Raw genomic sequence first — 15,978 nt, forward strand, 5'->3', positions numbered from 1 at the left:
CTCTCTTCTCTCTACCTTTGTGTATTAAACTGAGTAAAGTGATAAAGCATAGTTTATTTTTAATTATATTTTTGTTTTTCAGTGATAGCCTTGTATCATTTTATTAGGGGAAACATCCAGTGTATAAGGACTGATTTTGATTGATGCTTGATTTGCACATGGTATAAATTGGATGTGTAAACTTGCGATGGTAAATTGGTGAATTTATAGGGTGCTTCTTCCCTGAACACATAAAGGATTAAATCAAAAGTAGTTAGAAAGTAATGGAGTTGGAGACCACCGCCCACCCCCCCAGCTACCTCCCACATTTCAAGCGAATGGTAGAGTGAGAAAGTGATGAAAGTTGACTGCTAAGGAAATAATGTGCATCGCTTACATAGTGAGATCATGTTTGTTTCAGGCAGGGTGACTGATGGCTGTATTCTACTAGCATCATTTGGGTAACATGCTTCCTGAGGACAGCAGAGAGAAGTCCTAATGGCTATTAGCAAAGTAAAAGTATCAGTCAAAACATATGCTTAGGAGCTGGAGATGTGACTCCAGTGATAGCATGCTAGCTTTGAGCAAAAAAGCTAGAGAAGAATGAGAGGCCCTGAGTTTGACATACCCCATACCAGCATCAAAACAACAACCACACACACACACACACCCCAAAAAAAAAAAAAAAACCTGTCAGAAATTATGACACCAAGTTCAGTAGTAGCACAGTTTGATGAATGTGATTGTTAAAAGCAACAGCTCAGAAAAGTAAGAACAGCATTAAAAAAAAAAAAAGCATCAGTGGGCTGGGAAGGTGGCTCAATGGTAGAGTGCTTGCCTTGCATGCATGAGGCCCTGGGTTCGATTCCTCAGCACCACATAAGCAGGAAAAAAAAAGCTGGAAGTGGCGCTGTGGCTCAAGTGGTAGAGTGCTAACCTTGAGCTGAAGAGCTGAGGGACAGCGCCTAGGCCCAGAGTTCAGGCCCACGACCGGACCCCCAAAAAAAAAAAAAGCATCAGTGACTTTTTCCCAAAAGGCTCCTTCCCCTGAGAGAGAGAGAGAGAGAGTGTGTGTGTGTGTGTGAGAGAGAGAGAGAGAGAGAGAGAGAGAGAGAGAGAGAGAGAGAGAGAGAGAGAGAGAAAGAGAAAAAGAGAAAGAAAGAAAGAATTGCACTGAAGAGAATGGCAATAACTTTCAGGTCAAAGTCTTCACCTCAAACAGGATTGCAGGAGCATAGGAAAGGTGCCCTTCTGAATGCCCCAGATGGCCATTCAGGCTATTCAATTCATTTTTCCTTCAGACAAGCCTCCTTATGGCAGTGATTATAAAGAAGAGATGTTACACTTCAGCCACCATGATCAATGATCATAACATCTAGTATTTCTCTTTCTATCTTAAGTGTTTCATATTTTTCACATTCTTGAAAGCGAAGTTCAGAAATAAGGATCTCTTGGGAAGAATTCCTGGCAAGAGGTTTATTTGAGGTTGCCATATCTCGGCTCCTTTCTTAGCAACATTATTTACAATCTATTCATGCCTGTCCCTTCCCCCACCAAAGGGAAGTCATTCTCCCTTGTAATCTGCCCTTTGTGATCTGTTCGCTTTCATGCACCAGTGTGAATGGTATACTGCAGTGCACACTCTGCTCAGAGATGTGGAATGCCAAGAGACCTGAATACTTTAGTGGGGCCTTTATTTCCCTCATGAAGAGCTTGATAATTTGATTGTAGACCTTTGGTGAAAAGTTGTTTCAAGTGGCCCAAGTGCTGTAAATGACTCTTTTCTGCACTTTCCTCTTACATTTTAATTTAAAAACACCTCTGCATTAGGGAGAGGAAAATGCATTTGGAAAAAGGTAGCAGTTGGAGACTAATTAGTTAGGAAAGCTAGTGCTGGACCCATCCTTTTTAGTTTATTCTCTCTAATAGAAATGATGCCGAGTGTTTTTCCTTTCTCAGTGTTTTCCACTGCCATTTGTAATCCACCTAAGCAACCTTGGAGGTTGCCTTCCAATCCCCGTTTAGGCTAATTGTCTTTTGGGGCCTGAGTTTCAGAGGTCAGCTTTGAATTCCTTAGCTTGATTTGAATGTTCTTGGACAGTCTCCCTGATTGACTTCCCTTTCATAATGGGTCTCTGCACACCTACATCAGCTTTCTCCACAGTAGTGTAATCTAGTGCCTAGGAACCTAAAGAAATTAGACCAAAGATAAAAGCATATTTAGAATTTTTAAAAAATCTGCCACAAACTGGGTAACAATTCCTTGTTTAGTTGATGGTCAGACACCTGGAGTGCTTTTAAAAACAAAATTTAGGGCTGGGAATGTGGCTTACTGGTAGAATGCTTTCCCCTAAGTTCAACTCCTCAGTACCACATAAACAAAAAAAAAAGCCAGAAGTGGCACTGTGGTTCAAGTGGTAGCCTTGAGCAAAAGAAGCTCAGGGACAGTGCCTAGGCCCTGAGTTCAAGTCCCAGGACTGGCCAAAAAATAATTACAGGAAAAAGTAACACGAGTTACAGTAGTTTAAAGCTTCTAAATACTAATCTTGTGTAGTCTATGATTAGGTTTTTAAATCATATACCAGATATTCTAGTAGGATATATAATATCTATATTCATTTATATATCATTTATACCAGAGAGAGAGAGAGAGAGAGATCTTACATCAAACAGTCATATTGTCATGGAATATTGCTTAGGACATTGCTAAATTATAAATGTCTGGTCAGTTATTAATATTTCAGATGATGTGTAGATATGATGAAAGATCTGAAATGATTCAATTGTAAATGACAAAGAGCTAGGTTAAACAGTTAATATGAAAGAAGTACTAGAAATATTAGGAATTTTAAAAAAATCTTGACCAATCATCTTTTCCAAGCCATGAGCTTAGGTATCTCTTAGGGACCATAATCCTTGTAAAAGACCAAGGCACCCAGCTGATACCTCACCTTTTTGTTTGGTGGCCTGAAAGTGAAGCAAGACAGTTTGGGTTAATTGGAAGCTACATAATAGCACATTGCAGTTCTTTCTCTAATTGTTCTAAGACAGGAACAATTTTATTAATCCAGCAATGGACAGTTTAATGAGTGACCCAAAGTTTCTAAAATGAGCTTTTGATTACATGTATTTTTGTTACTTTTATAGTGCTTGATTGAAGAATCTGTATTTACGTACATTTTACACTGTATAGCCATGTGTAAGCTTGATTATTCACCATCTACTTGAAATGGGAGAGTGATTGTGGACATTTCAGGGTGGGGCTGTGAGAATCTGCCCGAAGTAATAAGCATTCCTAGATGCACTGATTTGTCTTTTTTGTAAAACCTTTCTATGCAGAATCCACTGTTCAACCTCACTTGATTGAATCTGTCCAAAACTTTTCAAGGAAAGCTGGGTTTTTAGGAATTAGTACTTTTAACATTTTTTTGGAGCCCTATATACTAAATTGGGGACTTGATCCTCACCTATTTCATTCTCCTAAGGTTCTTTCTTAAGTGTCATCAAGTTCTGTCAGGAAAATAAAGCAACAAGTTCTTTATAAAATAACTGGAATGATTTTATTCATTTTTAAATGACTACTGTTTACCTTGCTCCTGAGAAATACTTTTATTCCAACTTACAGTGGTTTAACAAGAATTTTGCAATGGTATGAAAGTGATATACATTGAGTGCACCACAGTAGAAATACACTTCACCTTTTTAATTTAGATCTCTCCCCAAACTAGAGTGGCAGGGAGCTGGAGCACAAGGGAAGTGGACCAAGACTCCCTAGTCCACTGTGATGCTGTGCTACAGGGTTCCATAGGTGCATTAAATGCACTTTTGACTTAGGATATTTTCAATTAACTACAGGTTTCTTGGAGTATAACCTCATTGTAATTGAAGGAGCATTCCTGTCTTCCTAGAATAATATTTAAGCTAAAACCTTGTCACACTGGAGACGATAAAGTGAGTTTGGTTTGTTCTTAAGTGATTTCTGCATTCTTATCAGTACTTTTCTGTCTGAAGGACTGATTCCATAACTAGCATTCGCTGAACAAACAGGACATCTATAGACTCCCTCTTGTGATCTTAGCACCTCATCCACAGTAGATGCTGGGTTGCAGACATTACAGCCCTTTGCACTGCACTTCAGGAAGATGTCTTTGACTACAAAGTTTGGAATCTGCCTTGGTCAGGAAATCTAAAAGTTTATCTTTACTTTGAGTTCTATTGAAGCAGTTACTCAGTTCGTACCAAGACTCTACCCATTGGCCCTGAACCTCCACAGGGAGGGCAAGCAGAGTGACAAGAAGTACGCATAATTGCATTTGTTTTGAAGATCAACTTAATTCTCTATAATAAATACTTGTAGCTCTTCCTGATGGTCCTTTATAGGAAATGTTCATCTTAATGATTCTTTTTTAGCCAAGCCAGAAAGGCAGTCCAAATGGTAACTTTCTGTCAAATTCATTCTTCAAATTGTCTCCCCCTCCCCCCACCCAGCAGCAGCCCATGGCTGTGTGTATAGACAGGAAGGATTCTACACTGGCAGATACACATAGTTCATCTTTAGGATAAAACTTTCAAAATGAGAAAATAAAATCCAACATAGTTTAGATTTCTCTTAAATTGACTGTAGATCCTACCCTAAATTTGCCCCAAAATTGTCAGTGATGATGTTGTATGTTTAGCCTGTGCAAAATTCTGCTATAACTGTGAGCTTGTTTCTGCCAAAATTATAGTTGTAGCAGAACTGGAAAAGATGAGCTTCTTACTGACTTTCTCTCTCCTCTGCCTGCCCCTGGACCATTTATGATGGCTATGTGCATTCACCAGAGTGAAACAGCCTTTGTGACCTTCAACAGCTGATTTAATTCTTTAATTCCTTGGCCGCCTCATCTGGAAAACAGGGATATCAGATAATGCATCTACTTTGTTAGGAAGATAGCAGTGAATGATATAATCCCTTTAAATTCCAAAATAGTGTGCGTGGTACATGGTTTCTACACAGCACACTCCTGAAGCTGCTACTATTGGTGTTGAAAGTGAGACTTCTCATAAAGTCAGTTGTTTGAGTCGTCAAAGAGTAGTAAAAGGTTTAATAAGAGTCCTGAAAAGACTTGGTAGGCTTTTCTTGGCTGTTAAGCCTTCTTACATGATTCCTACTAAGAATGGGACTAATTAGCTGGGTGCAGTTGGCTTATTCAAGTAATCCTAGCTACTGTGGAAGCTGAGATTTTAGGATCACAGTTTGAAAGTCTGTGAGACTCTGATTTCCAATAAACTACCAAAAAACCTGAAAGTGGAGCTGTGGCTCAAGTAGTAAAACACTAGCTTTGAGCAACAAAAGTTTAGTGACAGTGCCTAGGATCTATACCAGAAAAAAGAGGGAAAAAAAAAAAGACAAACTAGTAAGTGGTCAGTAACATGCCTTTTTTGTTTTGGCATGTGTTAAGACTAAAACTCTAAGATTTCCCTTTTAAACAAGTATTTAATAATTGTGTCAGTTCTGATCATTATAGAAAAGTTAAATACATAAAATATTTTTAAACATATTTTTAAAAATCTCAAGATATATTCATTTAGATTTTTATTAACATGAATGATAGCATTTGAAGTTACAAGTGTTTGTGAACTAACTTTAACACCCCTAAATTACAAATTGTTGTTTACAAAGTATGCATACATTAAACTATTTGCTTTGGACTAGTTTTTGTTTATCGCTGTGTTGATACTTTAAACTTTTTAAGCACTTTTAATCATGAATTCAGAATTATAAGCTTAGTATTATCAGTTGCTTTCCATTTTGGAATGCCTCTCTTTTCCCCATCTGCTTGCCCTTACCTGGTAAGCATGTCACAGTAGCAAGCCTCAGGGGATAAGATGGCCAGTGCAGATGTGTCTCCCTCTCCTTCCCCACTCATCTCTCTTGTTTGCTCTTTCTTTCCATTCCCTTCTATCTCTCCTGCCCCTATCCTCCTTCTGTGTGTCTGTTTACCTTTGTCACTGCTCTCAATTTCCCTATGTTTGTGCTTGTCTGTCTGGTGGTCTGCCTGCCTTTCTGTCACTTACTAGAGCTATTCACAATATGCTCCTCATTCAGGGACAGAGGGTGCTTTATCTGGGCTAGTGCCAGGTTCTGGAGAGAGGAGAGGAGCTCTTTGAAAACTCAACTTGGACTCTTTAGCAAACCACATGGCAGTTTGGCTTAGCATCCGGCCACTACTTTACTTTGTTCAGTTTAATATAGCCTCCCTAACTTACTCATAAGTTGCCCACTTTCCTTTTGATCTCGGAAGAAATACTTTTTTAAAGCTCTAATCCCTGTTTAAAATCTTACGAAATATAAAGACACATGGTGAAAGGTTAAATGGAGTCAAACTCAGCTATAATTTAATTTTTTCATCTTTGCTTTCTTCTGAGGAGAAAGCCAGATTCTGTCCTTCTCACAGAATAAGTTTCGCATTTGTACTGTGATGGAACAACTTAATTCAGTAGTATGACAGGGATTTGAGCTGGCACAATCTCAGTTTACACATACAGATACAATCTGTTTCAAGTTTTAGTGAATGAAAAATTCACATAATAAATTGCCTTTCTTAGTTTCAAATAGATTTTATTTTAAAGCAGGGATTTGGGGGAAGTACTGACATGGCAACAGACTTTTATCATTAAGAAGCTTTGAGTCTTGTTTCTCTATTGTTGAATCCCATGTAAGCCTTAACAGGCAAGGAAAGATGTTAACTAAAGAAAAAGGGAGGGCAGACCATGATGAGACCCGAAAATTGAAGGAAAAAAAAAAGCCAAAAGTTGCCATCAATCCTGCTATATAACAACATGCATTCCTTAAAAATTAGTGCACTGTGCAAAATTATGCAATAAAAACCGCATGAGGCTTATTGGGAAAATGAGTTATGGCACAACACTAAAAATGTCTTTTGTGACACAAAAAAAGATAGGAACCTACTGAAAATGGTAGCACCGTCTTACAAATGATAAATGGTTAAATATATGCAAATACTAAGGTAAATTTGACCATTTACCTTGTAAAGTCCTGGCATTTGACTGTGAAGTGGGTATAGAGTAGATCACAACTTGTAAATTGTGGGAAGTGATGGAAGAAAATCATATGGAACTGACAGAAAACTGTTAACACCAAATGCTTTGGGGTGTGGTTCTTAACATGTGCCCTGACCTGAGGTGCATGATAGATGCTTGAGGTTCCGCGTGCCTCAGGTACCCCATGTGACTAGTTCAGCCAGGTGTAGTTTTCTACATTCCCTTAGTATTTCTTAGAGACAAAAGCATATGGAAATTTTTATTATGGTTAGATTATTCTGGAATAAATTTGCATTCTCAAAGCAAGCATTATAGTTGAACTGACTAGATTACAAATTTTCTTTAATCATTTGATCTTAAGAAAAACTACATTGCAAATGCTACTCAACTAATGATGGAACCATTAAAGCTTTGGCAAGTTGAAATTATCATTAAGTCAAGAATATATTAATCCTCCCAAGTTTTGAGCATTGTAGCTTAGTGACAGCACAGCTTGGCACATGGATTTCTCCCTTTCAGATCATGTATCTGGTTGACAACTGGTTTTATGCTGTCTGAGAAAACAGAGATTGGAAATTCCAAGTACCTAAACAAGTATCACTTTTTGCAGCATTATGAAGTCAAAACATTGTAAGTTAAACCTTCAAAAGTTGGGGACCATTGTACTTTTTCTCTCAGATTCTCTGAGGCTTCTGATGCCCAAAGAATACTACATTTGTAGTTGTTGTTTTTTTTCCCCTTTCCCTTTGTACCACAGACCTGGTATCATTGTTTCATTGTACTGCTTGGGGTGAGTGCACAAGATGCTTTTTGTGAATTAATATGGGTAGATATTTAAATACTTTGTTCTTTTAATATTTTCAGGAGAAAAAACTTAACTGTTTCACGGATATATTAGTTTGGGGGAAAATAAATAGCTCTCAGCTAAGAGTGGTAGTTCTATGCTTTACCCTGGAGCCTATCTGGAAATGGTGGGGGTAGGAGTGAAAGTTGTCTGTGACAGAGGGACATTGCTGGTGATTAATTGGTAGGAGACTAGGAATGCTGACTACCCTGAAATCCTGTATGTAGGTACAGAATACCAAGAATGCTCCCCGGAGAGACTTAGAACTATAGCAAGGAGGAAGCAGTGATACCATTGAAAATGATTTAGATGAAAAGGGCTTCACATGTGTGTGCAACTGAGAATCTCATCTCTTAGTTAGCTTTTTCAACCATGGCTGGCACTCCACCACTTGAACTATGCCTCCAGTTCCAAAATAAAAATATTAAGTTTTTTAAAAATTAAGTTTAAAAAGTGGCTTTGTTAAGAATGATGGAAATAGTTGCATTTGATGAAAGTTTGAAAATCACTAAGACAAAGTAGTAGCAGTGAGCTATAGTTGACGAGGCTTTAAATAAAGTGCGATATGCCATATGTTCTCAGCACTGTGCAGATGTTAACTCGCTCAGCCATGGTTAATGGTTCCTGAGTTGTTTGCCTAGCCTAGGTCAGGCTCTCAACCTAGGCTGTACGATACAGTCACACACAACAGCTGGGTAAGTCTGGATGCCTGTATCACACCCCAAACCAATTAAATCACAGGCTGTAGGAGAGGTACAAGCATCAGAGTTTTTAGTCACTCAGAAATATAGCTGAAATTGTGAACTACTGGGCCATTTGAAAATCTTTTTCCCAAGAGAGCTGTACCAGTCTTTAAAATACAGTATTTAAAATATAAATAGAAGACTTCTTTCTTGTGGCATGCCTTATAGAGGAAGATAAGAGATAAGGTTCATGGAAGTGCCACTCATATAGGGCAGGCAACAAAACTATAAACATGCTTGGGAGTATGTTCAGAATGTTTGGGAGAAAAAAATAAATTTCCTGCCAGACAAAATGGTGCATGCCTGTCATCCCAGCTACATGGAAAGTAAATAGGAGGATGAATGTCCAGGCCTGCCCTGGGCAAAAAGGTAAGACCCTATCTAAAAAATAACTGAAAGTGAAAATAATGACAGACCTACCAGTGCAAGACCCTAAGTTTGAACCCTCAGTATGGCCACAAAAGAAGAAGAAAGAAACTACTTTTGTTTTTGTTTTTTTACAATCGTCTTGCCATGCTGGCCTCAAGCCTTTCTCAGCCTCCTCTTAAATGCTAGGACCATAGGTGTGTCCCACCATGCCTACCTAAAAAAAACCTGTATTTTTGCCAAAACAAAGACACCTCAGGTGCCAAATTTGAGAATTGATTAAAGTGAAGTTACTTTAAATTTCCTTTCCTTGGACATAAAACTTAATACAGGAGCAGGCCAGCACTTACAAATCATATTAGTTTAGTCTTCCTAAATTGATTGTACCTCTGTATAAGTTGGAAAGTTTGAATTTTGCCTGCAGATAATGTCATTTTCTCCTGCTGTGAATCAGATTCTCAAGCACCTCATAAAGTGTTGCTAAACTACGGTCCTTCCAGGAATAAGTCATCATAGCTTTACCCAAAGGCCCCAAAGTAATACCAAGTCTTTGGAAGTAAGCCATTTAAGTGATGCTAGTTGTCACTATTTTAACATGCTTAAGATTTCAGTACGCATGTAAGTCCAGTCAGTATTCATTCATACACATTTTTTTTTGCTTTGTAATTTAGAGGTTTTAATAATTTTATAAAGATTTATGCAAAAGCAAACTTAAGATTAAAAAGCATGAAGAACAGAGATGACTGTGTACAAAATTCTTTTCCTGAATTACAGGTTTAATTTGAAATACTTATCATAAATGGATATATTTTCATTGCCTTATGTAGTACATTAAATTATGCATTAAAATATGCATTTTAAAACTCAAGAGTTAAGTAAATATGCAGTTTTAAATTCCAGGTTTAATTGAAGACAGTCACTAAGCTACCAAAACAGGTTTCTTAAGAAAATAGTTACTACTTAACCTATTTCTTATTGTAACATTGTTTAAGCATCTCTGATTTTTATTAATATAGATTGCTTTGAGAAAATATGATTCTCAGTTAAACCTTTGTAGTCTGTACTTACCCATTAATTACTTCCTGCTTTTTTAAAAAAGAGGCCTCGCTATTTGTGGTATTTTTGTCTTGTGCCTTTGGCATCCTAGCGGTGTGATCCGGAGCTATGCCATCTGTAGTTGAGTGACATTATTAAAGGGGAAGGAGTTAAAATGATTCACTGGAAAATTTTAGCACAGATTCCTAAGGAATGATAAGATAACATTTTTTATTTGGTGTTCTATGCTGGTGGTTAGGGGGAAAAATGGTACAACTTGTTTCTTCAGATTTTGCTATTCTGAAAATCAGAGAGGTGCTATGCTAGAAAGGAAGAAAATTACACGTGGTATCAATTAACAGGCTATAAAGATGAGTGAATAATATTGCCTCTTAGTGTAAGTTGAAGCTAGTGGGATTCATTTGTAACATAACAAAACCCAAGAGTGTATGCTCAAATGTAGAATGGGAAATTTTCTAATGGCTCTGGATGATAAACCTTTTATGCCAAGATGTGTTGGAAATAGCACTGGTTCTTAGAATCCTAAGTCTGTAGGGCCTAGATAAGCCCTTCTGAAAGTTGTTGCCTTTTGCAAATTTTCAATTAATTATACGTGTCTTGGCCTAAGGTTGTTGATTTCAGGGAATTTTTCTAAGAGTCCCATTTGAGATTTTCCTGAAACATGGTTGTTTTCTTCTTGGTTTTCCTTTTCAGAAAGAAGACATAGCTCATCCAGCAAGCCGCCTTTGGCCGTCCCTCCCACTTCAGTATTTTCTTTCTTCAATTCTCTGCCCAAAAGCAAAGGAGGCAGTGCAGGTGGAAGCAGCAGGTCTTCCAGTGGAGGAGTTCTCAGTGCGCCCTCATCAAGTTCAAAGTTGTTGAAATCACCCAAAGAGAAACTGCCACTCAGGGGGAGCACCAGGCCCATGCATCCCATTCAGCAGAGTAGAGTACCCCCTGCTAGAGTGTGAGTATGGCCACAAGTGTTTTTAAAGCGTACCTTCTGGTAATGAGCTGTGTGTGTGAGTAGAGTCTTGGAGTCATATGAAAGAGCCTACTTGTGGGAAATTCAAGTACATTGTATTGGTTCTTTCTGTGTCTCTATTATATTACAGGAGACTTTTCAGAGTAGTAATAGGTAGTAATAAGGTTTGTAATACTTGTCTATTGATCCTTTTCCTGTGTTCTAGTAACTGAAAGTAAGCTCTGTTGTGTACTGTCATTAAGTGATCATCACATACCTGTGGAATAGGAATTGCTATTCCCATTTCCATGGGAGGAGAAACAAGCTTAGGTTGAGGAACTTTGAGAAGACTCCAAGTCAAATGGGCCTGGTTTCTGGCCCTACTTCTGTCCCTTCCTAGTTGAGGCCTTTGAGCAAGGCATTTCTCTGAATAACAAATAGTATTATGTGGAATTGGGGAATGTACCAGTTCGTATCTGTCATGTAACAGACATGGTTTCTGGCCCATTGAAGACAGTTAATGTGTGACTGTTGATGTTCCTGCCACTTCTGTTGACAATAGCCAAGGTAAAAAGGTGAGGAGATGCCCAGCCTTAGCTCTAGGACTTGTAGGGGTCAAGAGTGAAGCATGCTTCCCCTTGCCAGCTTTGACTTTCTATCATAGTAGAAGACTGAAGTAGTTCCATACAATCCTATAGAAACATATCTTGCTTTGTCAAGGTATCCCTTAGCCTGGTGGTGGTTGCCTTTTCCCTGGTCTGCCTTCCTTCAGAGTATGCCACATATATCATTCCCAAAGTCTGACTACCTGATTGATCTTAGAAAGGGTCCAGCACCTTGTTGCTGAAGGACTTAGTTACCAGCTGGGACAATCGTGGTATCTTGAAATTGTTCTGCTGCTGTCACACTATTCTTGATATAGCTGTGTAGAGCTATTTGAAGTTGCTAAGCCCTCAGCCCCTGCTCACTTGTCAGAAGTACAGTGCAGCAAAGTTGGCTTTCACTCCTATAGTTGTTTAAAAGCTAAAAAGCCAATGTGATGTGTAAGTTATTTGTCATCTGTCAGAGTACTGATTTGCTGGACAAAATTTGCAAAAGCTCATCGTTACAGATGTTTGTGTGAAATGAGATCTGTAGAGGTGGACCAGGCCAACAATTAGCTTTTAATCAACATTTTCAGGTTTTTCAGGCAAAATGACAACATGCCCACCAGCTAGCTATGTGACAGGTGCTTATAGACACATTTGTTTGGGTCTGAAGCAGAGCCACATTATATTTTATTGTTGAGAAAAGCAGAGGGCCTCTTCTTGAAGACATTGTTAGCTTAACATTGTTTGAGTTAAGTCTTTTAGTGTTAGTACTTGGAAGTATTTACTATTCAGAAGTTTGTTTTGATGAATCCTTTCTTAAAAATGGTGACTCTCATATTCTCTAAGGGTTGTGGTCTTAGGTCTTTTTTGATGATCTTTTCATGTCTGCTTCTTGCAAAAATTTCTTGCAGAAATTGCCTTGAGTATCAGGCCTGAATTTTACATAGCTCTGTAGGTAAAACTTTCTGAAATGACAAAAGTCACTTGAAAATCCTCTGGGCCTTTTGCCCCTTCAGAGAACTTACAGACTACATAAATGTGAACTACGTAGGTTTCTCTTGAGTAGTTCCAAAATAATTCATAAGGTGTTTTCCAGGGGGTTGGGCCTGTGCTATGCTGGAAAGAGCCAGCCTCTGCCCTCATTCTTAACCATTCACTCAAGGCTATGAAGTACTCAGGCCTTGCCGCTCTCACTTCCTCCTCCAGCAGCATGACACCTTCTGTAAAGGTAGAAAAGATACATCCGAAGATGGATGGCACACTACTGAAATCTGCGGTGGGGCCAACCTGTCCTGCTACTGTGAGTTCCTCAGTCAAGCCTGGCCTTAACTGCCCCTCAATACCAAAGCCAAACTTGCCTTCACCTGGACAGATTCTGAATGGCAAAGGACTTCCTGCACCGCCAACTCTGGAAAAGAAATCTGAAGACAATTCTAATAATAGGAAGTTTTTAAATAAAAGATTATCAGGTAACATCACAGTTTTCTCTTAATACTTCTATGTATATTAAATGTGTATTGAATGAACAGCTGTCTTTATGTCTATTTTGTAAAACTAGTGAACTTCAGCTTTAGGAGATAGTTCGTTAAGCACTGTGCTTGTCCTCTTCTCTCAGTTTTATACTGCGTGTGTATGAGATGAGGAGTAAGGTATGTGTATATAATATTAACAAAGCTTTCTAGTCATGTGTTTCCAAAAGCAGCAATATAGCAATGCTTGTATAAACATTGTTTTCCAGCATGTGATGGCAGTTGTGGTCCTCTAGTGATACTTTTTGCTCCATTGAAGTGCTTACATATCATCTATTTTGGAATTACTGATAACTTGATGAAATTTGTTCATATGATAATTTCGGTAATTTTCCTGTCTTGAGATTTCTCCTATGTTCTTATTTCCAAAACTAAATGAAGTGTGTGGTGAGCCCATTGTAATGTTTCTATGCTCTTGACAGAAAGAGAGTTTGATCCTGACATCCACTGTGGGGTCATTGACCTTGACACCAAGAAGCCCTGCACCCGGTCTTTGACGTGCAAGGTAGGTGGCCTCCTACATTCAGTCAGAGCTGAAGAGTGTGATAAGCACAGGGCACTGAGAAGTACCACACTGGTCATGTAGTCTCTGACTCATGGGCAAGCCTGTGCTTTGGATTGTTCTGAGTTGAATAAGTGAGAGAACAATGATGATGAAAGCCTCAAGTAGAGAAGAAGGGAAGTATGCTAGGAATTATACACTTACAGGAAAGATTTTGTTTTCATGAGTATCTTTTGATCCTGGAGAATGGTGATCCTTCCTAGGATGAATACACTCTTTACTGTGCCTTCAATTGCACTGACTTAAAACAAGAATGAAAATTCTTAAAATTTTGTTTTGTTGCGTGTGCCTGCATGTGTGTGTGTGCGTGTGTGTGTGTGTGCATGCGTGTGTAAACTCTGCACCTGGCACTTGTTCTTTAGTTTTTGTACTCAATATTGTAACTCTACCACTTGAGCTATCCCTCAGCTTCCAGCTCTTAGGTGGTTAATTGGAGATGAGTCTCATAGCTTCCAAAGTCAATCCTCAGATCTCAGCCTCTGATCTAAGCATGAGCCTCATTCTTAGGAGGACCACTAGTGCCCAAATTGGGATTCATAGTTCTTAAACTTTTTAAAGAAGCACTCTTTAAAAGATCTGGGACTTCATGTAATTGTAACCCCTCTGTACAGTATTTTCACAATAAAAAAAAATTTTTTTAAAGATCTGGGACTTTTAGATAGCCTTACTTTCTAGTTTTTATAAATGTAGATAAATCAATTTATATATAAACTAAGAAAATATAATGGTCCTCTTTTTTTTTTTTACTCAGAAGTTTTTATTTTCGTTACAAGAACAGCATGTTCATATGAGAAGGTAATATGTCCACTTTCACATAAGGATTGTGGATATGGAGCTGACTTCAGGGCATCTGTATAAGCAAACATGCCTGTATTTCTCCGGAAATGTCCCCAGGTACCCTTCAAAAGTGTTGAAGAACTATGAAAAATAATCACTGTAAAGTATTTACTTTTAAACCTTTCATTTGAGGGAGGGGGAAAAATTATAAAAAATTACCTCTTCCAATTTTTTTAAATTGGTAAATTTTAAATTTTAGTTCTTTTAATTCAATTTCTGATTTCTAATTTTTAGTGTACAGATTTTGTCTTACAATAGTGATTTTTTCTTTTCTTTCTGTTTGTGGGGCTAAGGTTTGAACTCAGCTCTGCACTTGTCAGGTGGAACGTGCTCTACCACCTGAGACACCTCAAGCTCCAGCTTTCTTAACAAAAGATAGACTCACACTGTGTTGTCAAGGATTGTTCTGAACTCCTAAATTCAAATAACCCTTCCAAGTTCTGGGGTTATAGGCATGTATCATTACACCTAGAATAAAAGAATGTTTAAATTCATATTTAAACTTATCAAAAATTAGACATTCTCCTCTTTTGTGGGAAGAGGAAATGCCACATTTATGTATTTTGATTTTGCATTTTGTCTTGAGTTAGGCTTGAATCTCTAGGTAAAAAACTTATACCTCAGAGAAAATGGCTTTTGCCTTTCTTGGAATATTAATAGAAAACTTAGAGTGGTGTTTTTTTTAAGATATCCATTAAAGTTCTATAGAATTCTTTCACAGTTTCCTTTACCATGTTTAACCACTTGCTCATTCTTGTTACCCTCCGTGTTGCCTATGTGGCTCTCAGTAATCTAGATTGCCTGTAATACCTGTGTTCAGTGAGGGACATTTTATTCATCCAAAAACTGTTCTTTGGAAATTACCTGAGAGACAGGTGATAAAACAGATTTTTCTCTTAAAACTTTATAGTGGTTAAGTCATTTGACATGACATATAGCCTTTTAGTATTTTTTTTTTTTTCTGTCGGTTGTGGGGCTTGAACTCTGGGCCTGGGCGCTGTCCCTCAGCTCTTCAGCTCAAGGCGAGCACTCTACCACTTGAGCTACAGCGCCACTTCCAGTTTTCTGGTGGTTTATTGGAGATAGGAGTCTCATGGTCTCTCCTGCCTGGGCTGGCTTTGAACCGCGATCCTCAGATCTCAGCCTCCTGAGTAGCTAGGATTACAGGCGTGAGCCACCAGTGCCCGGCCCTTTTAGTATTTTTTAAAATTTATTTTTCATTTTTATTTTTTTGTTGGTCATGGGGTTTGAACTTGGGCCTGTGTGCTAACCCTGAGCTCTTTTTCTCAAGGCTAGTGCTCTACCGCTTCAGTCACAATGCCATTTCTGGCTTTTTCTGAGTAGTTTATTGGGACTTTCTTGCCCAGGCTGGCTTCGAACCACGATCCTCAGATCTCAGCCTCCTGAGTAACTAGGATTACAGGTGTAAGCTACAAGCACCCAGCTGTGCCTGTTAGTATTTTTAGGTGTACAGTACAATACAGT

The 15,978-nt window shown here is 38.4% G+C and overlaps 1 protein-coding gene across 5 annotated transcripts in view; it reads left to right on the forward strand.

The window, feature by feature from the left end:
• The window catches only part of Atxn7 (ataxin 7), a 135,170-nt gene that overhangs the window by 97,932 nt on the left and 21,260 nt on the right, over positions 1-15,978 (forward strand). For 3 of the 5 annotated variants that reach the window (XM_042680127.1, XM_042680128.1, XM_042680131.1), the window contains 3 exons: positions 10,726-10,978; positions 12,772-13,034; positions 13,517-13,599. In XM_042680127.1, the coding sequence (XP_042536061.1) occupies positions 10,726-10,978; positions 12,772-13,034; positions 13,517-13,599 (599 nt within the window). The remainder of the gene's footprint in view (positions 1-10,725; positions 10,979-12,771; positions 13,035-13,516; positions 13,600-15,978) is intronic. The other 2 variants (XM_042680129.1, XM_042680130.1) reach the window with 1 other exon arrangement.

Source organism: Dipodomys spectabilis, unplaced genomic scaffold, assembly GCF_019054845.1.
Source record: "Dipodomys spectabilis isolate Male_0828 unplaced genomic scaffold, ASM1905484v1 ptg000054l, whole genome shotgun sequence".
NCBI lineage: Eukaryota > Metazoa > Chordata > Mammalia > Rodentia > Heteromyidae > Dipodomys > Dipodomys spectabilis.